This window comes from Gekko japonicus, unplaced genomic scaffold, assembly GCF_001447785.1.
Source record: "Gekko japonicus isolate JY-2015 unplaced genomic scaffold, Gekko_japonicus_V1.1 scaffold9, whole genome shotgun sequence".
Classification (NCBI taxonomy): domain Eukaryota; kingdom Metazoa; phylum Chordata; class Lepidosauria; order Squamata; family Gekkonidae; genus Gekko; species Gekko japonicus.
Window position 1 is genome coordinate 3,176,850 of NW_015168044.1, and position 25,532 is coordinate 3,202,381.

General features: G+C 45.8%; 1 protein-coding gene across 1 annotated transcript in view; it reads left to right on the forward strand.

Moving 5' to 3' along the window:
* The window catches only part of SORBS3 (sorbin and SH3 domain containing 3), a 51,528-nt gene that overhangs the window by 5,396 nt on the left and 20,600 nt on the right, over positions 1 to 25,532 (forward strand). Inside the window, exons 2-12 of the mRNA XM_015414185.1 lie at positions 619 to 873; positions 5,703 to 5,820; positions 6,838 to 7,094; positions 8,745 to 8,808; positions 11,704 to 11,736; positions 12,141 to 12,274; positions 13,631 to 13,713; positions 15,538 to 15,634; positions 16,255 to 16,314; positions 17,735 to 17,821; positions 20,694 to 20,752. Of these exons, the coding sequence (XP_015269671.1) occupies positions 619 to 873; positions 5,703 to 5,820; positions 6,838 to 7,094; positions 8,745 to 8,808; positions 11,704 to 11,736; positions 12,141 to 12,274; positions 13,631 to 13,713; positions 15,538 to 15,634; positions 16,255 to 16,314; positions 17,735 to 17,821; positions 20,694 to 20,752 (1,247 nt within the window). The remainder of the gene's footprint in view (positions 1 to 618; positions 874 to 5,702; positions 5,821 to 6,837; positions 7,095 to 8,744; positions 8,809 to 11,703; positions 11,737 to 12,140; positions 12,275 to 13,630; positions 13,714 to 15,537; positions 15,635 to 16,254; positions 16,315 to 17,734; positions 17,822 to 20,693; positions 20,753 to 25,532) is intronic.

Genomic DNA, 25,532 nt, shown 5'->3' on the forward strand with positions numbered 1-25,532 from the left:
GGTGGGAAGAGGCAGGGAGGAAGCAACTTCCCCTGCCTCTTCTCCTGCCTCCTCCTGGCTGAATGAGGGCTGGAAGCGGGGCGGCCGGAAGCAGGGGGCGGGGCTTCGTCATGTGCCCCGCCCCCCCGTACCTCACCCGGGGGAACTGCGATCCCCCGCGTTCCCCCCCGAAATGACCTCTGTGTCTAACCCTAAATACCATTGCAAGTTTACTATCAAATACGAATTCATCACTCCGCATGCCAGTTGTCAAGAACTGCCAAACTCCATTAGATTTCCACTATCAAATATCAACTGTTGGATAGCCGTGGTTAAAATCAGATATCATCATCTGTCAACTACAAATGTTATTAGTTTCCGTAAATATTCAAGGGTCGCTGGAAAATATTCTGCGTGAAAATTTGCAAAGGAATTTTTTTGAGAAAGTTGGAAAGAAATTTACTTTGGCTCCCGTTGTCAAAATGTGTAATGGCTTTCAAAAGGGTCCTATTGGGAACAAACTGTAACTTGGGCTTGGCAGTGCCACTAGGTTTGTAAGTACCAGTCCTGGATAAAAAATGTCTAAATACTTTCTCTTTTCAGATGTCTGACCTCCCTCTCTTTTCCTTTCTTCTCCAGGGTACATTCTATGCAGAACAGAGTCTTCGTGTCAATGGCAACCATTCCTCTCCTTCCCAAGAAGGACGGCCTAGTCCCACCTCCCTGTCCCCTCGCTCCAGAGCTGGGGAAACTGGGGCAGCTCTGGACCTCAGCCTGGATGACTTTATCCCTTCACACCTCCAAAAAAGGCCGTCTGCTAACAACAGCATGAGCCCAGCATCCCCTAGAGCGACATCTACTCCGCAGACTGTGCGGGCTCCCTCACGTCGCAGAGTGAGTGGGCCCCACAGACTTTAGCATGCTCAGAAATTGTGTGTGTGTGTGTGTGTGTGCGCGAGAGAGAGAGAGAAAAAGAGAGAGAGAGAGAGAGAGAGAGAGAGAGAGAGAGTGACTGACTGACAACTAAAAATAAGATGGCAGGAGTAAGGTTGTCAACCTCCAGGAAGGTCCTGGAGATCTCACAGAATCACAACTGCTCTCCAGGCTTACAAACATTAGTTCTTCTGGAGGGAATGGCTGCTTTGGAGGGTGGAGTCTATGGCATTATACCCCATTGAGGTCCCTCCCCTTCCCAAATCTCCAGGAATTTCCCAGCCCAGAGTTGGCAACCCTAGGCAGGGGGCAGCCATGTTTGTTTATTCATGAGTCTGTCCTGTGCACCTATAAAATAAACAGCTATGCAGCAGTCTAATTTTTGTATGGAACGGGGCATGTATTGGATAATAGATGGCAAACTTTCTCTTTTTTCTTCCAGCCCAGCTCCCATACTGGAAGTGATTAGGCTTTGGAAGAAAAGTTATTCAAATAATGGAGAGCAACAAAAATAAGGGAGAGAATTTTGCTATTCTGGATTCCTTTCCATTTAAAAACAACCTCTCTCCACCTTCTGTATGAATAGGGGCAAACTCAGCACATCTATTAGTCTGGCCCTAGCTGACTTGCACTGTGGGAGACCCAGTTCCCAAACTGGGCACTTTGTCCTCTTCTTTTTCTAATGGCTCACAATAGCATTTGTTGAGGTAGATCAGTGATCCCCTGTGTAGTATCTGTTCATCCCATTGTGCCCACTGGTGAGCTTCCTGGTGTCCATTTGTTTATTTGACAAAGCATCTCTTCCCCAAGCTAAAGAGCAGGAAGTGCTTAGGGTATGATGGACACGATGGGCATGAACTGGCTCACGAACTGGCTCACGAACTGGCTCACGAACTGGCTCACAAAGGTCATGATGAATTTCGGCCAGTTTGTGGTTTGCGAACTGAAGTTTGTGGCAGGTCAACTGGCACAAAATTTCCACTAACTTTCAAGTTCATGGCGGTTTGTGGCAGCTCATGAACGGACACATTTCTAGACAGACTGTCTCTGCTCAAACAAAAGGTTTACCAAACTTCAAAGCAACAAAGCAACTTCAAAGCAATGGGAGGGGGCCAGAATTCTTCAGCATTGGAAACACCAGTAGGTTCCCTGTGCATTTGCCTGATATTTCCCCAAAAGCACTTTCCTGGGGGCATCTTCTTTGGGGAGGTCATAACTTGGACCCCCTAGGTTCAAACTGCACATAACTTGGAGGGCATGTAGAGGAGCATCAGGGGGAGGTCCCCTATGAGTTTGATGTCTCTAGCTTGCACAGGTACCATTCTATACACTCCTGAACCTCCTGCACCTGCTCCTTTCATCTTCCCAGCAAGCACTTCTCTGGGGGCACCTTCTTTTGGGGGCCACAATTCGGACCCCATAAATCCAATCCTCGCCAAACTTGGAGGGTGCATAGAGGAGAGTCAGCCAGAGATCTTCTGTGAGTTTTCTGTCTCTAGCATGCTGGGGAGCCATTCTGCCACATCACAAACATCAGGAATTGAAATTGTTTGCTTGATGGCTAAACGTTTGTGACGGTTTGTGGTTTGTGAACTGGGTATGCCACAAACCGGACCACATTTTCCTGCTTCATGCCTACCCCTAGAAATGCTTCAAAAGAAACCAGGAGGTATCACCTTTGTGCCCATATGAAGCACCCATTCAAAAACAGTTGCCTCCATTGTAGCAGAATACTTGGCTTTCAACCTTCCAATATTTTGTCACTGGCACCAGCACCCTGATGTAACCTACTCCCCATTCTCAAAATTCCAGAAGTGCCCACTGGCTCAACAAAACTGAGGATCCCTGAAGTAGATGTGTGTGTTAAGTGTTGTCAAGTCGCTTCCAACTTCTGGTGATCCTATGAATGAATGATTTCCCAAATGTCCTGTTGTTAACAGCCATGCTCGGGTCTTGCAAACTGAGGGCCCTTGTGGCTTCCTTGACTGAGTCAATCCATCTCATGTTGGGTCTCCTCTTGTCCTGTTGCCTTCCAACTTTTCCTAGCATTCTTGTCTTTTCCAGTGACTCTTTTCTTCTCATAATGTGACCAAAGTATGATAGCATCAGTTTAGTCATTTTAGCTTCTAGGGAGAGTTCATAATACCCTACAAAACTCATGCTCTTTAAGTGAAACATTATTTAGCTTTAAAGGTACTACTCTATTTTCTTAACAAAAAAACCCATGAAATCTCAAGCGGCAAAGCAATGAGACAACCAAAGACCAAAGTCATTCAATGAAGAGACTGCAGAGGTAATCAGAAAACAATTATGTGATCTGCTTACCATACAGTATGAAAACAAACTGAAAGGTAGTAGTATCTTTCAAACAGTAAAATAACCCATATAAAAATCAACATATTGTTTATGACTCATTCAAACATATTAAAGCTTGTGAGATTAGTAATACCAGTTTAAGATGCATATTTCTCTTACTTCTCTGTAAGAACTGTTGCTCATACACACTTGCACATCGTAGAAGGAAGGGCTATGTGGTCAAAATGAGGGGAAACATCTGTGCTGTTTGGAGAAAACGTGTAATAAACATGATTCAGGCCGTACATGTTCACACGTCTGAAAAAGTAGTCGAGGCTGGAGTGCTTGGAAGCTTCTACCACAGTTAATTTGTTATCCTTTAACATGCCTCCGGTCTGTTCATTGTTTTGACTGCAAGAGACTGATATGGGTAACCCTCTGAAATTTGTTGTCGGCTTGACTAGAAGAAGATCCTGCAAACAAAGAATTGTTTGATGTATCTGAGTCTTTTTTCTTTAAAAATACATAATCTCAAAGAATAGTAGGTTAAATCCTCCACCCCATCCTCCCTAAAATTTGTATGTCATCTGAATCACCTTCTTTGGAGGTATTACTTAAACGGTCTTGCATACTAGACCGTAATTATAGGATACTCTATGTTTTCCCAAGATTCCCCCCCCCCTTTCCTTCTTATTCGAGCAGCAACACCTGTGTTTTTCTTTATCTGATAACTTACAGGAAAACATGACTTTTGACCTTGCTACCCAGGTTATATGGGTTTCTTCTGAAACAGCTCTCAGGTTACTTTATCAAACAACACATAAGGCTGATCCAGGTGGTCAGCCATGTTGGTCTGAAGCAGCAGAACAAATTCAGAGTCCAGTGGGGCACCTTTAAGACCAACAGAGGTTTATTTAAGGTATGAGCTTTTGTGTGCAAGGCACACTTTTTCAAATACATTGGACTGGTAGGTAAGGTTCAAACTTATAGACAGGGAATTAACAGCAAATTAACATGTAACATGATGATGTTTGAGATATGCAAAGTCAGAACTAAATAACAAGCTAAGGTTATAAGGTCAACAGTTGTAAAGCAATAAATATGTCAAAATAGCAGATAAATGTCTAAAGGTGTCCTTTTCTAATTGTGGGAAGCAAACCAGAACGTTCCAGGCATGGAGATCACTTAACAGCACTCTGTGAGGTGGATGCAGTGTCATATCAGCAAAACATCCCACTTTTCCTTGCATTACATTCACTATTCTAACATACTATTCTGAAAAAGAAATACACTAAAATACAGAGGAATTATAGTCCTTCTTGTTGAGAATACATATGTGAGGAGTCCCTGTCTATAAGTTTGAACCTTACCTACCATTGCAATGTATATGAAAAAGAGTGCCTTGCACACGAAAGCTCATATCTTAAATAAACCTTTGTTGGTCTTAAAGGTGCCACTGGACTCTAAATTTGTTCTAACACATAAGGCTGTTTAAGCAGTTCTGCTGAAAAAACTAGTTCAGGTTGATTTTCTCTCTAAGAATTTTTTTAAAATATGCAATATAAAAATAGCATTTTAGAGATGATGGTTGTCCATAATCTGTGTTCTATCATATATATATATTTTACTGTCTATCTAATTCTGAACCTGGCCTTGAACCATGGAGGTATGGTGCATTCCCCACCCTAGGTTCTTGTTTCTCACTGGCTGATTCTGCATTGGCTTTTCCTTCTGCTTTAGCAAACCCACGTTGGAACAGAAATTCCCCTCTGCATTGCATGCCGCTTTCACTTCCTTTGATCGTGAGATTTTATGGTAGCCTCTACACTCCATGCTGCTTTCGCTTCCTTTGACCATCGGATTTTATGGTACCTTCTGCATAGATTTATGGCCATTTGGATAATATCACTTCCAAGGAAGTTCTGAGCCATTTTTCTGCCTTTAACTTAGCTCACATAGTATTTTAATACAATAAAAACAGAATTCACCTGGCTCCAATTCAGAATACTGTATTAGGTCGGCTGTTTTTCTCTAAAATTGTGACCAGGTAAAAACAGTTTATTACTTGTTGACAAGCTTATCACAACCATAATTTAGAAAATGTAAGAATGTGTAAGCCAAATCATAAATATTTTGGTATTTTGACTGCAGCTGAGTAAATCATGAATTATTTCCACACATTTATTTCACTTTAGCTGGTCAGATAAAAATCATCAAGAGAAAGCAGAGTGTTAACCAAAATTTTATTGCTTAGTAATGTAATAGACAAAAATAGTGGGGGAAATTGTCTGTTGCCCCAAGATGAGAAGGACAAATTCATCTTATCCCTGTATGTGCCATTTCCAAGGATGATGTTTAAATTGAATCTAGGGACCCAGTTGTTCTGAAGGTACAGAGTTAATCCAAATACACTTTAGTTCTTAAACTGTTATATACTGGAAAGAAGACAGCAGCAGCACAATGGTAATGGGCTGTGTTGTATCCATTCCCTGAAGGTTCCTGTGATTCGTAACTGTGGCTCTAACACCCTGAATTTTGAGTTCCATGACACAAGCCCTCGCACTGTGAACAATGGGATGTCACAGCAATGGAAAACAGCCCAATGGAAGTCTGGTAACTCAAGCCAAACTGGGGTTTTTTTTGGGGGGGGGGGAATAAAAGATTCTTTTTTGGCAAAGAGATCGAACACATGGTGGCCTTTTGCCTGTTTATCATCCTGTTGTCCTTTTGCTGAAGTTTCTGAGTTTGATAGAAAGCAGTTTCAGAATCCCCAACCTTAGCTGCCTCTGTTCTCTTATAGAAAAGGTAACAGGTTTGCTCTTATAGAAAAGGTAAGAAGAGAGTTTGGTCTACTGGGGGTGGGGAGTCAAGGCCAGTTTCTTCAGCAGACTGTACAAACCCCACACCCTTATCATTTCTCTGCAGACTTCTGTTTGCCTCTACCACCCCTATGACCCCTTTCAGAGTTCAGGTGGGACAGAATTACTGGTTACCAAGTACAGATGAGGGGTGCAAAGAGAACTGGAGCAAATGTCTGGCCTTACTGAGATGTTAAGTATGCCTAGAAGAATTCAGAGGGATTATCTGTAGCTTTTGTTCTGTCCAGAATCCATTCCCTATATACATAGAATATCCTGCTATTTTGTCTTTCCTAAGGACTTGTAAGAACATAAAAATTATGTTGTTGAATCAGGCCAAGCAATTCTGAACTAACTCAGTATTCCTTTCAAGAAACAACCTACCAGATGTCTCTGGGAAATTCACAAGCATGGCCTGCTGCTGGTCTAGGAAAGGAAAGGGTTTCCTTATGTTCTTATTATGGAGCAGAGGTCCATCAGTGGCTATTAGCCACAAGGTATAGCTAGGGGCTCTGGGGCAAGTGATGCTCTGTCTTCTTGGTGCTTGGGGGGGGGGGTCAACAGTGGGAGGGCTTCTAATGTCCTGGCCCCACTGCTGGACCTCCTGATGGCACTGGTATTTCTGGCCACTGTGTGACACAGAGTGTTGGACTGGATGGGCCTTTGGCCTGATCCAACATTGGCGTCTCTTATGTTCTTATGTTCCTTACCCCCAGCACAGCTGGCTTCTTTTGTCTAGTCCTTGCTGCAAACTGTTCCTATCTCTTTGCAGCAAGCAACTGGTACCCAACCTGGCCTGCTAAAGAAATTAGACCACTGAAATCTCGAGCAGCAGCAGCAGCAGCAGCAGCAGCAGCACCCGTTCCTTGCCCAGCAGATTCAGCCACAAGGCCAGTTGTCAATGGTGCCGCACAACCCAGTTGGTCAGCCACCTGGACAAAAGATGGCAGGAGAAAGGAAAAACGCTGGGTGAAGTATGATGGGATTGGACCAGTGGATGAGTCCGGGATGCCCATTGCCTCACGATCGGTGAGTCCACAGATGGAACAGCTGTAAACAGCATACGAGAATCTCAGCTTTTGGCCTCTTGCCTCAATCCTGTGTCTGTAGCCAGAGTGATGGGCTGGGAGTTGTTTTTCTCTCCAACTATGCAAAGCTGGATCAGGTCTGCAGTTGGAGGCAAACCTCTTAAGTTTATCCAAAAGCTGTATTGATAGGGAATGCGGTGGTTGCATGACCTGAAATGGACAATGTGCCCAGTGGCCTACACAAGCATCATCTATACAAAATCACATGCCACACACATTTTGGTATTTTTTCCTGCTAAACTGAGAGTATGAAAGCAGTCCCACAAATAAGAAAATACACTGATCCAGAGCAGATGTAATGCTGGCTCACTACAAATAGTACTTTGCTCATGGGAGGCCAGCAGTGAGACTGCACGTTCCCTTGCCCTCCTTCGTCTCCTCCTCAATACAAATACCACCTCCCTTTCATCGTCAGCCTTACTGAACAAGGATTCCCATCTGAAGCAGGATTTGAACACTCATACAGATGTAAGATGGGGAAGTGGGGGAGGGAGAGAATTTGCCCCAGAGATGGGGAGGAGGCAGTGAGTGGGAAGGGGCATGCCTTCTGAAGGGTTGGCTTCCAATCAGGGGCAGGCTGGATATTTAATGTACTGAGAAATTCCTGATGGGCTACTGCCTTGGAGGGCTACTTGCAATGAGGGTGCAGGGCCTAGTAGCTTTGGCAGGACTGACCTGGCCATGTGGGTTCATGCTGGATGGTTAAGTATTGGAATGCTGTCTAAATGGTTTTGCCCTTGAAGATGACTTGGAAACTCCAGTGGATGCAGAACACTGCAGCAGCTCATTTACTAGGTGGAGTATGCACATAATACCTATTCTGCAGCCATTCAATCAGTTACCAATTAGTTTCCGGATTCAGTTCAAGGTGGTTGTTGTTACCTTCAAAGTCCTTCATGGGCTAGGACCCTCATATCTGCAGGACTGCCTCCCTCAGTATGCTGAGCTGAGATAGCTTCACTTGTCTGAGCAAAGCCTTCTGAAAGGGCCACTCTGAAAAGGGGTAAGAGCAACAACTACCTGTACTCTCTAGCACTGCCTGTTGTGGCTCCCACCTGGTAGAATGCCCTGCCTGATGACTCCAGGAAGAGCCCCACACATTTGTAATTCTGCGGAATGCGTAAAACAGGATTATTCAGGAGGGTGATTTTATAAACGGAAAGGGCTGTAATTTTAGTGTCTGTGGAGATTACGTAATATTGTGTTGTTGGAATTTTTGGGATTATTGTACTGTGTTTATTGAATTGTTCTCTAATTTGTAATCCACTTTTATTGCACTGTTTTCTAATTCTGTAATCCACCCTGAATCTTGATAAGAAAGGCAGACTATATACAAAGCAAGTGCATAAAAAGCAGAACTGCTGTAGGTTGTAGATATACAATCGAATCCACAATCTTCTTCTGCTAGAAGAAGTCCGTGTTTCTTCGAGTAACAGTCATGCTTTCCACTTAGCATTGAAGTGCCAGAGACTGCAGAATTCTGTAGGGATGATGCAAACTGTCCAGCCAGTCACTGTTGTCCCGGCCTAATAGACTTCTTCCTTTAGCTTTTTCTCGGCTCGTGATTTTGTATGTTTGGTTTCTGTTACAGAGTGTGGACAGCCCCCGAGACTGGTACCGCAGCATGTTCCAGCAGATCCATAGCAAACTCCCTGGTAAGGCACAGTTCAAGTGGCAAATTACTCTCATCACTGTGAGGATAAATCAGTAAACCTGGAAGATGTTGGCAGTATCTGCCCCAGTAACACATATGCTCTATTCCACGTGATTATTGAGCACCCTCTAGTGGTAAATATTTCATTGCAATATTTCCCAGGCTGTTGCTTTGTTGGCATCTACACAATGCCTTGCCCTGACCTGGATGGCCCAGGCTAGACTGATCTTGTCAGATCTTGGAAGCTAAGTAGGGACAGCCCTGGTTAGTATTGGGATGGGAGACCACCCAGGAAGTCCAGGGTCTCTATGCACAGGCGGGCAATGGTAAACCACCTCTGAATGTCTCTTGCCTTGAAAACCCTGTGGGGTTGCTGTAAATTGGCTGTGACTTGATAACACTTTTGCACCACCATCAGATAACTCAACAATAGTGTTTATACTATTATACATATGTTAGCTTGCTGTAAGCTCTATACCAGCTGTGTAAGACAGGGCAGTAGTATTATCTCCACATTGTAGATGCTGGTGGTGGTGAGGGAACTGAGGCTGAAAGAGAACGGTTTGCATAAGGCCACCTCGTGAATTTGTGGCCGACATGAGATTTGAACCAGCATCTTCCTGGACCACAGATTAGTCTCTTAGCCCCCAGCTTTCATAACAGAAAGAAACATAAACTGGAATATGCATGGGTGGGAGAGCAAGCCACGCTTTAGTCACTTAAAGGCTCGGCCATTAACTCATTGGATGGTCCTGAGGAAGTCAAAAATCCCAAATAGCAATATGGGGGTGGATAGTAATACTGGCTTGTTCAACACAGCTGTTCTAACAGTCATGCGATTACCTCATTGTGACAAGTTCCCCACCACCCCTGTGATACTGACGCCATTCACCATTTGGGGACATACCCTTTTTAATGGTTTCTCCAGTTGTGATCCATAGCAGTGTTGTTTGCCAAAGGGGGCCAAGTAAATGTAAACCTTAACCACCCTCATTTCCTGTCAAATCTCTGGTATAGAACACAGCTCTAGGGCTTCCAAATGCCTCTGCCACATGTTCAGGGAAGGCTGTACTACCATCCGTCATTTTCTGTGGTCAACATGTGTTCTAAGAAGAGATTGTTTCCATAGGGACCATTTGCTCTGCCTTGGCTTCCATACAGAACGGTTGTTTTCAGGAACCCCTGTATGATACCGTCCTCCTCTTGTCCTACTTCTGTCTTTTTCTCCCAGTTTGCTGCAGTCTTCCCCAAAACTGGTTTGGTATGACCTTTTGGGACATACGGCAGTCAAAGTCCCTCTGAACACCATGTGGATGGGGAAATGTGTGTTTTTGGAGATCTTGCCCACATTGGCGCCATTTTCATTACCTCAGTCCCCACTGCTGCCCTTTCTCCCCCCACCCCACCCCACCCACTGGAAGGCTTTTTCAGGCTCAAAGCAAAACAAATCAGTAATTGTTACAGCGCAATAGCATTATATAATCTATTGCAACGGTATTATTGTTTCCAGGGTTGGGGGGAGGGTTGGAAACAGGATGTGTCTAGACCCTTTCGTTGCAGCATTGTAAGCTGGAGCATACTGGCTGAACAGGCCTCCTTATAATTCTGCACCAGAAGGGGCTAGATCAGGGGTCCTTGCCCTTCTTGAGCCTGTGGGCGCTTTCGGAATTCTGACACCCTGTGGTGGGTGCAGCCACAAAATGGCTGCCACAAAATAGTTGCTGCAGGAGGCAGAGCCAGCCATAGAATGGCTGCCAAAGCTTACCTTCTTTCACACAGCGAAGGTCCTTGTGCTGTGGTGACTGACAGCTGCTGCCGAAGCAATGTTTTCTAAAAATCGAATCTCCCGTGGCCAATCGAAAGCCTTACTGGGCAAAAGCCCCACCTGGCCCCACCCACTTTCTAAAAACATTTGGTGGATCCCAGGAAAGGTGTTGGCGGGCGCCACGGCAACCACAGGTACCAGGTTGGGGACCCCTTGGCTAGATACTTGCTTTTCTAAAAATGAAAGCTGGGATTGTGTTGTTGCAATGGAGCCTTATGCTGTGAGAACACCAGAGCTCTCTAACTGCTAACAAGTCTTAACAATTAAAAACAAATAGCCCCCTACTGCCCTCACCTGGATAACCCCTGCTAGCCTGATCTTGCCAGATCTCAGAAGCTAAGTGGACTAGGCCCTGGTTTAGGGTTGTCACTTGCCCGCCGGCCTCCCCCCCCCCCACAACAGCAACATTGCACGTGAGGTGCCTGCATCACCCGGAAGTGACATCGGCACGTCAGCAACATCGGGGTGGTGGTGGTGGTGACACTCTGGATTTTGGGCAAAACTCTATGGTTTGATGCTGATTTTACCATAGAGTTTTGCCTAACATCCAGAGTGTCACACACACACCACTGACATGCCGCCGTCACTTCCAGGCAACGCAGGCACATTGTGTGCAACGTCACTGTTGGGGGGGGCGACGTCACTTCTGGAATGTCCCCCTCATCCCCCTACCGTCAGGTGAAAGGACCATGACAATCCTACCCCGGTTAGTATTTGAACAGGAGACCAACAAGGTCACTATGCAGGGGCAGGCAATGGCAAAACGATTCTGTTAGTCTCTTGCCTTGAAAACCCTACCAAAGTCACCATAAATTGGCTGGGACTTGACAGCAAAAGGCCCCCTGGTGGCAGGAGAGTGGAATGGCAGCCACAGAGGGATCAGGCAAGGAAAATGCCAGGAAAATGTCTGTGTGACTGCTCCACTGGCTCTACAAGTGCCTCTGCATTTGCAGCAGAAATTAGAGCTTCATGGAGCATCACCTACTGTCTCCCTGTGCAAGTAGGCATTGGCTCTCTGTTTCCACCAGTCTCTACTCAAGCAAGTTTTTCTCTCTTCTCTTTCACAACTAGGACAGGACTGGGACATCTGCTACAACTCCAGAGGTAGGAAATGGTTTCTGCTTGCGAATAAACACCAGGGGTGGGTGGTGCAAAACTGGGAAAGGCATAGTCATTTAGGGTAGGCAAATGAGATTCTCATCTAATGGCTAAGGAACGACCAGTGGGATGTAGAACCTCATGGATGGGTGATGAGAAAATATGACCAAGGCACTAAGGAAGTTTCCAACATGAGTCAGGTGCCAAAACTAAGATGTTCATAAATAATATCAAACAAAAACAAAAGTGGGTACATCTGGGGATGATGCCCATAGATGGCGAGGCACTTCCATAAGGTAGATTTGGGAGGGGTATATGCTATCCATTCATCTTTGGTATAAGAATAGAGCTATTAATGCACTTTCCCAGGCGAATGTCACAGAACATAAGATACTGCTGTTCTCTGATAGGGTCTTTGAAGTCCGCCTTGGATAGTGACAGTTTTGTTTCCTCCAGATGCCAGGCCTCCAAGGTCCATGCAGAAAAGCCAACCAGTGGTCTTGGCATCAAGCAGCTCCTCCTGCCTTCAGAATGGTTTGGACTGGTGAGTACAGTCACATGATTCTGTTCTGTGGCCGAGAGCTGCTACAGCGATTTAAGCTACAGGAAGAAGTCAGAAAGGCATGTACTATCAAGGGAGATACAGGGTATTTAGAGGGGAGAAGAGAAGGCACATCCTGATAGGACTTTACCCTAGCCTTGCTTAATATTCATTTCCTCTCTCCTGGGAAACTGTAGTTCTGTAAGGAAAGTTAAGTAGTCCTTTCTCAGTACCCTCTCTAAACTACAATTCCCAGTATGCTTTCGGGAAAGCCATGACAATCGAATTGATATAAACAGACTTCTACTGGCAGTCTTCTCATAAAGGCCTAGATATAGGGTTGCCAACCTCCAGGTGGTGGCTGGATACCTGCTATTAGTATTGATCTCCAGGTGACAGGGATCAGTTCACCTGAAGAAAATGGCTTATTTGGAAGTTGGACTCTGTGGCATTATGCCCCAAACCCCGCCCTCCTCAGGCTACACTCCCAAAATCTCCTGGTATTTTCCAACCCGGAGATGGCAACCCCACCCAGATGATACATGCATTTTAAAATATGGGAAGGTTGAAGTTCGGTTCAAATCAACCTTCCTGCAAGGGTTGCCAACTCTAGTCTGGGAAATCCCTGGAGATTTGGGGGTGGTGCCTATAGAGAAGGGAATTTGGGGAGGGATTTCACCTAGAATCTATGGTTTACCATAGAGAGTGCCCTCTGAACCTGCCATTTTCTCCAGTCTAGGGGGTCAGGTGTCATTTTCTGGGAGAACTCCAGGCCCCACCTGGAGGTTGGCAAACCTATTCCTGGATGGCCATCTGTTGATTTGGGAACCTGATCCACACAAAGCTTTCAGTTTTCTTCACGTGTCAGTGCACACCAGCTATGGGAGAAGAGCTGGGGGAAATGCTTTAAGCAGAGCTTCACCACCACCTCTGCTTCTTTATGTGTGCTCAAAGTCACTGAATGTACTTTGGATGGGCAAGAGGGTGCAGTTTTGTTTACTAAAAGCTTTCTTTGCTTAGGAATGCCTCTGAGGATAATAATGGGGGCCCTGTGGGTCTGTCTCCACACTGATTTTATCAAAGGAAATTCACATTTCTTAGCATCTAGGGCAGGACTACAGATGATGGCAACAGACTCATGCTTTCAAATGCAGACCAAATGCAGACTAATGGCTATAAAGTGACAGGAGTGGATTATTCAATGCAAAGAAAGAAGGGGGGGGGAGATGCTGAACTTTCATGTTGCGTTCCCCCCCTCCCAGCTAAGAAAAAATGGCAGCGGGAGGAAGGGTTCAGCATCTTCCTCTCACTTTCAGCTTCTCCAGATGAACTTAACCCCTCCCATTCTTTATACTTCAGTGGCAAACAATTCTAGTCAGCCATCCGTCTCCTTTTAGTCTAACCATGATTCTTCAGTGCTTGCCGGGGATTCTGTGGACAAGGTAATATCCTCTGGGGGTTTTGCTCAGGGAGCAGGGAAGCCGCAGAAAGTGGGGAGGGTGAGTGCCTTTATTGACACAAGGAGAGAGAGAAATTACTTTCTGGCCAACTGATTCTGAATGGTTTGAAGAAAAGAACCGTGAGAGTGAATTTTGGTAACTGAGAAATAATAATCAGGAGGAAAATAAGAATTGTAGTAGCAGAAACAATGAGGAGAGGGAGAAATGTGGAACGATTATGTAAGGGGGAAGGTCTGGTGTTCTGGAGCTGTAGGAGATGCTGACTTCATTATAATACGTAGGGAGGGCTGAAAGTTAAGAAAGTTAAGCAGTGCTGAAATATGATGTTAAGGGGCACTGCAGCTGAAAGCCCCCTCCATCCCATTCCAATAGCTTTCACGGTTCCTATCCTTAGGAAGCCCTTCCTGGTCATTTTGCAGATAATCCCCGTGCATCACAAAGGATTAAAACATACAGACTGAAGGAATCTTGGGAACACCGTTTTTGAACAGCCAGTCCCTAGGGGCTGCTGTGGTGACATTTCCAGATCTGTACTTAGCAACGTCTGTAACTGTGCTACCCTGGGCAGAGCTACACTCTTCTAGGTCTACTGAAGTCAATGGGCATACGGTGGCGTAACTCTTCTTAGGACTGTGTTGTGTAAATCACCGGAGGCGAAAGCCAAATTCCTACTTTGGCACCTGCCCAGAGTTTGTCTTGCTTCTACCCATAGTAACAGCATTAACAGATCGATAGTGTTAATTGCAGTGCTTATTCTTAAGCACTGAAGGCCTGGGACATTACAGAGCCCAGAAAATAGCTGGTTCCTTTGTTCAGCTGGTTCCTTCATGCAGTGGGAACACACAGAGCAGGGCCTCCAGTTGGTGGGCAGCTCAAACACAGAAGGAGATGGTCCTTCATGTACCCGCCTCCTTTCTGGAGTAGAAGGGATAAAAGGGAAAAAGGATTAAAAAAAAAAAATTAAGCTGGGAATTCAACTGATCAAATAGAAAGTTATAACATTACAATACTGTAGTGAACTAGCTATTGCCGATCGGGGAAAAAACCCTCTGGTGGCATGAGGGGAGGAAACTGGCTGTGGGGGTGCATGGCAAGGAAAGTGGTGGTGAAGCTAAATAAAACAAAAGTCCAGTGACACCTTAAAAACTGACAAAGTTTATTTCAAGATGAACTTTCTGAGTCACAGCTCACTTCTTCAGATATGAGGGAACTGAACTGGAAGTCCTACCCAAAGGGAAGATTACAAGGCGGGGAGGAGGAGTTAAGGCACAGTGTGAATTCCATCATGAATCTTTCAAGTGTAAATTCAGGGGGGAGGGGTAGAAGGACTCCATTTGAATCCCTTTTGAAGCACACATACCTTCCACATTAAAGGCACGCGCACTTCAGCTGTGTACTGGCAAGAAACGTTTGATCAAATATAGTTTGAGAAAGCATTGGGGAAACCACGGAAAGACAAAGGATGGGCAGCAATGGGAACTTGGAAATAAGCTGCTGCAGTTGGGAGTCCAAACCAGAGCAAAAAGGCCCATGTGGTAGGAACCACAAACTTATGAGTTATAAAAGTTTCTGTTTTATTTCTGAAGTTATATAAATAGATTATAGACTGGTAGCAGGCTTGCAGTCCAGGCACCTGGTTCCCTATTAAACCAGTGTTAAACTGTTGAACCAGTTCAAATGTTCCAATCCCATTCCAGCTCCCCGTTGCTTAGACCCTGTCTTGACAACCTTAAGGAAGATAATCGCCAGATCAGGAAATGGAAGTGCTCATGATCCTCCTGAGATCAAGTTTTCTTTTCTTTGCAGGAGAACTTGGGAGGCAGTCGATGCTACAGCCAAGGAACCCAGGAGTATTTTTGATTATGAACCCGGGAAATCGTCCGTCCTTGAGCACCCTAATTCAGTAGGCAGCCCACCCTGGATTTTACTATGTAGCTTCATCAGGAATGGGCCCAGTTTGTGTCTGGATTTGACAATACATGATCCAATTAATTCAATTCATTTATTTGATTCAACTGTAGCCATTGCCAAATTCTTGAGAGAAAAGAACAGCATTTGAAGAACAATACATAAGAGTCAATTGACATACCAAAGGAATGAAATCAGTGGGTTTCCAGGACAGGGAACGGCAATGTCTTTCAGCAACCTTATTTCAGAATTTTCTCTGCTGCTTTAGCAAGTAATGCTATCCTATAAATCACACACACACGTAATCCGATCAATCCAGGCATAATGGGGCGCCAAGGCTATAATCTTATGCACACTTCCTGGTTTAAGTGAGTTGCACTGAACTCAGCGCAACTCATTTCTCCGTAAACATAGCTACAATGGCATGGCTCATGATGCCCAAATGACAGAGGGGAAAAAAGCACGGATGCGGAACAATAGCTGGAGCTCCATCTGGAGAATTACTTTTTGAGGTGGGAAGTCCCCCCGCCCCGACCAAAGGATCTAGCATGAGGATTAGTAATGAATGCAGCCTCTTTGCTGATCATTTACTTTGCATTCTCTTGCCCTTTGCAGCCCAAGAAACCCCCCACAGCATTGCCAGCGCAACATCGCACGTCTTCCCCACCAATCGAGGTGAGTGCGTCTTGTGGTGCCAAGGGAAACGCATGCTCAGCTGGTGGTTGCAAAGCCAGGATTGGGATCTGGCCAAGCAGATGCTATAAACTGCTTTGGAAAAAAGGAAGAGGAGCTTAGAGGCTACGACTGCAAGCAGGAGGGGACGGCAGTGTGCTGAGGACCCTCCCTGAAGGCTTCTCCCAAGACGGCAGAAGTGCAGCTGTGTTTACTGGCTTCCATGGAGTAGGATTCTTTGTTATTTCCTCTCCCCCCTTCCTCTGCCTTGAGGATTGTTCTACAAGCTGCCAAAAGTCCTGCATACTGTAGACAGTGAAGCAGGGTAGTCCAGGACTCAGAACCATGGCATGATGCCCTGGTCCCAGAACCGACCCCACAACGCCAGGCGCACCGTGAGCACTCAGGCTTAAAACGGATTCCGCAACCCAAGCAATCCAGACCCTGCGCCAAGAGAAGATGCCTGAATAAATTATGTAAACTGAATGCAGTGGCATAATTTCCTCCTGTTTTATATAATTTATTCAGCATTTGGGGGGAGAGTATTATGTTACATGACTGATTCTGGTTTGCCTAGTGAGGGGCGAGGAGCTATTTAAGCCACTAAACCCTACTCTGCGATGGCTTTCTGCCTTTTGACATTTCAGCGGACACTTCTCACTCACTTTCAAGCCTTCTCCCTGACATACTGGTTTTCTATGTGTGAGAATGTTACTTGGAGCAGGAACAGTCCACTATGTGATTCCTCTGTCCGCGAAGAGAATCAAGACACACTACAGGCCTCTGTCCCTGTCTGTGCTACACCCTTCACACTGAACTGTCAGTCAACACAAATAGTATTCACACCACACAGTCCTGACCTCAATGACCCTGATCTTGTCAGATGTCAGAAGCTAAGCAGGTTCAGCCCTGGTGAGTATTTGGATGGGAGACCACCAAGGAAGTCCAGGGTCACTATGCGGAGGCAGGAAACAGCCAACCACCTGTGAATGGCTCTTGCCATGAAAACCCTACGGGATTGCTGTAAGTCACCTGCGACTTGACAACACTTTCCACCACCTTATGGCAACGTCCACATCTTGGGGCAACACCTCCCCATCATGGACTGATGAACACAAGAAGCTGCTGCCTTATACTGAGTCAGGCCTTTGGTGTATCTGACTGGCAATGGCTCTCCAGGATCTTGGGCAGAGGTCTTCCACATCACCTACTACTTAATCCTGGAGATTCCAGGAACTGAACCCAGGATCTTCGGTGTACCCCTGAGCCATGAATCCACCCCTGATCTTTGCTCCTTAGCATCTCTGTAACAGGCATTCCTCTGTTTTCTCATCTGATTCTTCCTAGAAGCAGTATGGTTTTCTATGGCCTTTGAATGCTGTTATATACAGTAATTGACATGCATGTTTCTATCCTCTGCCAGGAGTTACTGGAGAAGGAGCTACAGCAGCTCAGCGAAGAGTTGGACAAGGACATTAAAGCCATTGAGATTCGCCAGCTTGCCCGCAAGGTAACTGTTGTGTCAGCACCCACTGCTATCAGCAGCACAATTGTCTGTATGTCCTGCAGCTGCACTGGTTATCTTGAGGCTGTGTTAGTACACTTGTCCTGACTTGCACTGAACGAAGAGCCAGTTTGGTGTAGCGGCTAGGAGCACGGACTCTAATCTGGGAGAACCGGGTTTGATTCCCCACTCCTCGACATGCAGCTGCTGGTGTGACCTTGGGTCAGGCACAGTTCTCTCAGAACTGTTTTCTCAGGAGCAGTTCCCAAAAGAGCTCTCTCAGCCCCACCTACCTCACAGGGTAGGGGAAGGGATGGGAGATTGTAAACTGCTCTGAGACTCCTTCGGGTAGTGAAGGGTGGGGATATAAATCCAATCTCCTCCTCCTCTTCCTCCTCCTCTTCTTCTTCCCAGCTTTCCCCCATATTTATAGGACTATAAAACCTCTATGAAAAATCTACTGTAAGGAGCATTTCCAACAAGGACTGCTAAATCAGTCAGTGGTCCAGCTTCTGTATCTTTAGCATCAACCTAATGCGGTGGCTCAAGTGGTTAAGACGCTGAGCTGCAGGCTGTGGAAGGTCAGTAGTTCAGCGGTTCAAGACCCAGGTGCCGCAAGACAGGGTGAGCTCCTGTCTCTAGTTCCAGCTCCTGCCAACCTAGCAGTTCGAAAGCAAGAAATTGCAAGTAGATAAATAGGGACCACTTCGGTGGGAAGGTAACAGCGTTCCGTGCGCCTTGGTGTTTAGTCATGCCGGCCACATGACCACGGAAATGTCTTCGGACAGCGCTGGCTCTTTGGCTTTGAAACGGAGATGAGCACCGCAACCCTAGAGTCGGATTCGACTGGCTTTCGAGCAAGGGAACCTTTACCTTTACCTTTAATACTTTAAAACAATCCATTCTGTGCAACGTTTGGGGGCAACATAAGTGAAGGTAGCCCTGCTGAGTCAGGGCTACATACTTAGTTTTGTTCTTTTACGGTTGTTCTGCATGTATTTTATTTTTATTTGAATATTTGTTACGTTTTTAATGTTTTAAAATGTTTGCTAATGCCCTTGAACAAAAGGCAGGATAAAAAGAGTTTCAGGAAGAAAGTCCATTGGAAGTATGCTGGGTTAGGCACACTGAAGTCTGCATGTAAACAGGATGTGAGCTTTTGGGGGCATGGAGATAAAGCAGTGGGAAAAGCTTCATTTGCTTAATGACCGTGTGTCAGGCAGCTGCTAAAGGCACTGGACACATGAAGCTGCCTTAAGTCAGACCATTGAGCTGCTGCTCTCCAGAGTCTCACATACATCATCTACTACCTGGTCCTTTTAAATGGAGATGCAGTGGATTGAACCTGGGGCCATCTGCATCCAAAGCAGATGACCTGCTCTACCACTGAGCCACAACCCCTTCCAACAACAGACTCAATGAAAGCTGAATGGTGGCAAGATGGTGCATCTTTCCCTTGGTCTGATTGCCCCTTTATCATTCCAACAAGCAAAGAATGAAATGGTTGTATGTATTTGGTAAAGCAACTGTTCTGAGTATTGCACATATGAGCTACCAAGTCAGGCCACTGGTCTAGGTAGCTCGGTATTCATTACTCTGGTAGAGAACTATCTTTACTAATGTCTTCAGGTGGATAGCTGTGTTAGGATGCAAAAGCAGAACTAAAATTGAGTCCAGTAGCACATTAAAGACAACACAATTTTCTAGCATAAAAGGCGAAGTTCACTTCATCAGATGCTGATTCCTGCCAGTTTTATTCACCCTTACTCCAAAGCAAACTCTTTTCCCGCCTATCTGTAGGGTACTCATCCCCTAGATGAAGAGGTCCCTTTATTGTTGTGTTTTCTCATCAATAAAAGGAACTCAACAAGAAGATAAAAGTGACCAATAAGTAAGAAAAAGGAGTTCTTCTCTGATTAAGGGAATTTAATATGTTCAGTAAGACACCTTTGTGTGCTTTTTAGTAAACAAAATAATTAAAATTTCGTATGCCTTTTTCTGCTGCCTTCCCCATTTTCCAGCCACCCCCCCTTTCCTGGCCACAGCTGTATATTATGATAAATGTCAGGAATTTGGTAAATATTAACATTTACTTGTAGCACTTAAGTTCGGGTGGGGGGTGGGGAATGTCAGGAATTTCATAGTGCTTGTTTATGATAGTTATATATCCATGCCATTGAAAATGTATTTTACTAGTAAATGATGGAAATGAATGTGATATTTGTTTATTTACTGAAAGATCCCAAATGATTTTGACAATTATTGGTTAGCACTGAGGTTTTGTAACTTTCCCTTCAAATCTAACTTTAATCTGGTTGATTTAAAGGAAGAATTAAGTTACTTTGCTCCTTAATAGGTATGTACAGACTATGGAGCCTTAAAATATTAAAGAATTAGACTAAGCTAAACTGTTGTATTGAAATAAGTGCAGGGAGAATTAAGAGTCAGCATTGGGGGGGGGATTAATGTAAAGAGATTGAAATGTTTTCCATTCTGTTAAATTTACATTATGGTAGAATGCTTTATACTAGGTGACTACAAACGGAAACTGATTTTAAAATAGTTACATAAAGGAGTAAAGGAATTACCGGTGAGTGTCAACATTTACCAAACTCCTGACATTTACTCATTTAGCGTAGCAGAACAGAAGACGCCTCGGCTGCGCGCTGTTGGCCTTTAGGACCCTGCTGTCTCCCGCCCGCCTCCGCCGGCTCTGACTCCTGTGAGCGCCCTGCCAGAGGGACTCGCTCTCCCGCCCTCCTTCCCTGCTGGCTAACTGTTTTGTTGCTGGCGCCTTTCTGCGCGGGACGGGAGTTCAGCCCTGCGCAGCTCCGGCGCTCAGCTCAGCTCTTTCCTTCCCATCTCTCTCTCTCCGCAGTGCTCTTCGGCCGCTTCCTCCTCCGCCCGCGTCCCTTCCCCGGCCTTTGCTGCCCGCCGGTGAGTACGCACAGGACATGGCTGTCGAGTCGCTGGCACACACCGTGCGGTGCCCAAGGAGTTTCCTCTTCCAGCTGCCACACCTTGGCTTGCAACGGGTGGCGTCATCCTTGAAGCATCTGGGGTGGATCCGATGCTTGGGGAAAAGTTGGAGCGGAGGAAAAGGGAGGGGGAGGGGGAGAGGGGGGGGACGGGAGGAATGAAGAGGGTGCAGGATGAGCTAGAAGAGGGGGAAGGGAAGGAAGAGAGAACCTGCTGGGAACTGGAAAACGAGATAATTTTGCATTTGTCCGGGTTCTCAGGATCCCTCCCCCTTTGCTCCTGGCAGAAGCTGGCTTGATAGGGTTTGTGAAATGTTTAAGGGAAAGGTGTGCTGGAGCCCCTGGGTGTTCGATTTTTTTAGCAGCCTTTTCGGGGTACTGTCAAATGGAGCTTCCATGCGTAGAGGCAGTGTACCTTTTGATTGATAGATGCCAGGGGCAAACAGCAGGGCAGGGATATGACATCATACCTGCCTATGAGCTTTCCAGAGGCATGCGACTGGCTGGCTGTTGTTGGGAACAGAATGTTGGACTGGTTGCAGAGTTTATTCTAAGCTTCTAGCCCCCACCCCCTCTGTGCAGGGCACCGTGCAGTGTCCCACACAAACCACAAGGAAGGGAAAACAACAGGGAAAGAAAGACAGTATTCATCTGCATGGTCTTTCTTCCCCCCCTCCCCAATTTTTAAGAAACCACCAGGCTCTTTATTAAACCCCATATGACAAACTGTGCAAAAACTTTGTTCTCACTGTTCCATTTGTCATCCCACTAGACCAGATGTCCAGCTGAAATATTAAAATAAAAATCTGACTGCATGGCTCTTTGGTCAGACCCAGCAAGGCAGTTCTTACAGACCTCATCTTTTCACACATGCCTTGCCCAAGGTTACTGTAGCTGCATCCACCTGATGATGGATATTCCTTGTGCTATAGCACTAACACTAGAGCTGTCCTGTCATGACCAAAGTAATCCAGTTGTGGATGATTGGCTATTGTACAAGTCTTGTGCAGTATCCATTGATGAGTGATTGCTGCTTCTGAGAGAGCCCTTGGGAAAAAGAGCCGGCTGCTTCCAGGCTGGGGGGGGGGGACGGCACAACATGTTCTTGATGCTCATTTTAAGCATCCTGCTGCTGCTAGAGTTTGGCTTATGGTAGTAGTTGGGGTAAAAGGGCAAAGTCTCATATGGAAGGATCATGGCTGTCAGGAGGGTCAGGAACAACCCTGGTGTTGTGTAGTTTGGTTCCCTATTGGAGGAGGGATGAGGATACTGTTGGCAGCTGTTGCCTAATTGCCACAACCGAGGGTGCTCATTGGACCGTCCACTCCCATTCATTCTATGCTGAGCTCAGCCTTTTGGGTTGAACTGCCAATTATTGTTAGGTACAGAATTTATACGTCGCTTCTCAGCAGTGTTCTAAGCAGCATAAAAGTTAAAAATACACCTAAGAGCAAACAATACGACTAATGCTGATGCAGAAGATTGGGAGCGGCATTAATGGGAGCTGCAAATGACGAAAAACCATTTGGAAATGGGAAAGTCTTGATTTGCCTCTGGAATGGTGGCAGGGAGCTCCACAGGAAGGCATTCCGAGAGCAAAACTGCACAGTAATGCTGTGTTCTGTCTCTGGAACTCTGGACATGTTCTTTGTCAGCTCTTGGCAGGGCAGGGTGGGATTGGAGCAGCAGCACTGGAGGAGGTAAACTCTCCCGTCTACCTTGTGCTGTTTCTTAAATCAGGAACCCATTTGGGAGGTGTCTTCAGTGGAGGAAGCTCGAAGTGGGGAGTATTAATCTTCTTTTCCCCTGTGCTGAGGCCTTGATTCATACCAGGAGAAACCCTGCAGGACCAAAAAACAAGCTACAAGCATGGGCGGCTTCAAGAGGGAATTGGATAAACATATGGAGCAGAGGGCCATAAGTGGTTATTAAAGGTAAAGGTTCCCTTGCTTGAAAGCCAGTCGAATCTGACTCTAGGGTTGCGGTGCTCATCTCAGTTTCAAAGCCGAAGAGCCAGCGCTGTCCGAAGACGTTTCCGTGGTCATGTGGCCGGCATGACTAAACACCAAGGCGCACAGAACACTGTTACCTTCCTACTGAAGTGGTGCCTATTTATCTACTTGCAATTTCTTGCTTTCAAACTGCTAGGTTGGCAGGAGCTGGAACTAGAGACTGGAGTTCCGTCATGCGGCACTTCGGGTCTCAAACTCCTGAACTACCGACCTTCCGCAGCCTGCAGTTCAGTGTCTTAACCACTTGAGCCACCGCAGCTCCTTTTAAGTGGCTATTAGCCACAAGGTATAGGTAAGAACTCTCAGGCTGGGGCAAGTGATGCTCTATATTCTTGGTGCTTGGGGTGGGCAACAGTGGGGGGGCTTCTAGTGTCCTGGCCCCACTGCTGGACCTCCTGATGGCACCTGGTATTTTTGGCCACTGTGTGACAGTGTTGGACTGGATGGGCAATTGGCCTGATCCAACATTGGCGTCTCTTATGTTCTTACACTGGGAGTTTGGGTCCTATGTAGTATAGTCTGCAAACAGCAGAGCTGCAGCAGGCAAGACCCTGTTTAAATACTGCTGAGAGTGTTGTATTAGAGTTACTTGTGCTTTCCATTGTATGGTTTTATTATTTAGTATAGTTTTATCCTGCTCTGCCTCAGAGTAGTATGCATCATACTCTTCTCCAGTCTGTCTTCACAACAACCCTGTAGGGTTTGTCTTCACAACAACCCTGTAGGGTGGGTTGGGCTGAGAGAGAGAGAGAGAGATTAATGCAAGGTGGATTAATGAGTCTTATTTCAGAATGGGGATTTGAACGTGCATCTCCTTGATCCAAGGCCAACACTCTAACCACTACACCACATTGGCTCTCTTGCATCTTCAGTATTTGTTCCAATACAGGACTCTTCTGTACAGGACTCTTCTAATGATTTGTGTATGCACAGAGCACCTAAGAATAGAAGGCAAGAGATGGAGTGTAAGCATTCTCAATTTGCACGCTTTGCTTCTTCCAAGTTAGGCCTGATTTAAACATGTGGCAAAAGAACTTAGACCTGGGCCCTTTACACTTGGTCAGCCTCTCATTTCAACTGCACGGCCACCCCTGCAAAGTGTGCTTGTTTAGCACATCAAAGACTGGTAGCCTGGGTGAGTGTTGGGGTGGCATTCTAACTGAGCATGCAGAGCTGATTTGCATGAATGGCATCCCAGTTTAAACAAGAAGCCGGGTAGTGCAAAGTCACATGGGTGCATTTTTTGTCTCTGTGGGTCTTGGTGGGAGGGGCTTAGATGTTTGTGTTGAAATTCAAGGTCCAAGGTCCTGACACACCTGCACAAGGTTTCTGGATCACAGAGAGGAGAAACCCCAGGCTCATGGCCAAGCTAATCTTATGACCGGTTCACCCCACTGCAGAAATCATCTGATTTGCTTGGCATGGTTAGAAGCTGTCATTTGGTCAGGGCTGACCCAGGACACTTTTTAGTGGATGAGGCAGGGTCCTCCTCTCCCCACTAGCACACTAATTCCAAATGGGTAACCATCTCAGTCTGTAGCAGTAAAAGAAAGCAGGGATCTAGTGATACCTTGAAGACCAGCAAAATTGGTTCCGGCATAAGCTTCTGTGGGTCATCAGGAGACTCCAATGCATCTGATGAAGTGAGTCTTATGCTGGAGTTGGTTTTGTTCATCTTTAAGGTGCCACTGGACTCCGGTTTTGTTCATCTTTAAAGTGCCACTGGACTCCTGATTAATGTGAAACATCATCCACCAAGACTTTTTCCCACACGAGCCCTGTTAGATTTGAATGAACAACAACTTTGTGCATCTCACAAAGTAGGCCCTGGCTTGTAAAGCCTTCTGACATGTTAAATTTGTGACTCCTTAAGGTGCTGTGAGAGTCTCTGTCATTTTGGCTGTCGCAGACTCATCCAGACCAGAAACCAAGAGCGTTCTTTGGGAGAACTGTGTCCCTGCCTTTCCCGTGGGCATTTATTCCTCTAAAATACTTCCCAGGAGAAATCGATGCTCTTTAGCCACGAGATGGAAAAACAGATATGATTTATTTTCACATAAGCTCCTCCAATAAGTTAGGAGCCATATCTCTCTGGCTTTGGACCCTTTCTTGTTCTTTTGGTGTCCTTGCTAGGAGCAGCTGAGGATTTCTGTGTCTGTTTTAAAGGACTGGACGCATGTCTCTTGTTTAACGGCTTCAGAGTGCTTTAGATACACTGTTATCAGTAAGCCTTACAATGGACCTTTAACATAGATCCGTATTATTCCCACACTGAGGAAGTGGCTTGGTGAGAGTAAGCCTTACAACAGACCTTTAACATAGATCCGTATTATTCCCACACTGAGGAAGTGGCTTGGTGAGTTCAAGGCCGAGGACAACACCTGAATCAAGGACTATTTGGTTTACACTCTTAGCCATTACTTGTTAGGCAACTGGCATCCTTCAAAACTTCAGGCTTTTAATCCGTGCAGAATGAATAGCAGTAACTCTGCACCCTCTCCGGAGCAATAAACCCTTTCATTCCTGGTTGTGAGTGCTTTGGTCCAATGTGGAGGACACTCTTCATTCTCCACCCCCCCACCCCCCCGGAAGTGGGCACTGTCCCTTTAAATTTTTTTAGAAATCCAAAAATACTGAAGTTAAACTTCAGCAGAATAGCTTCTTGCCTGCCAGTTTCTTGTTGCTGCCTCAGTGCTTCCTGTTGAGCTTGGCCTTGGCTTGCCAAGA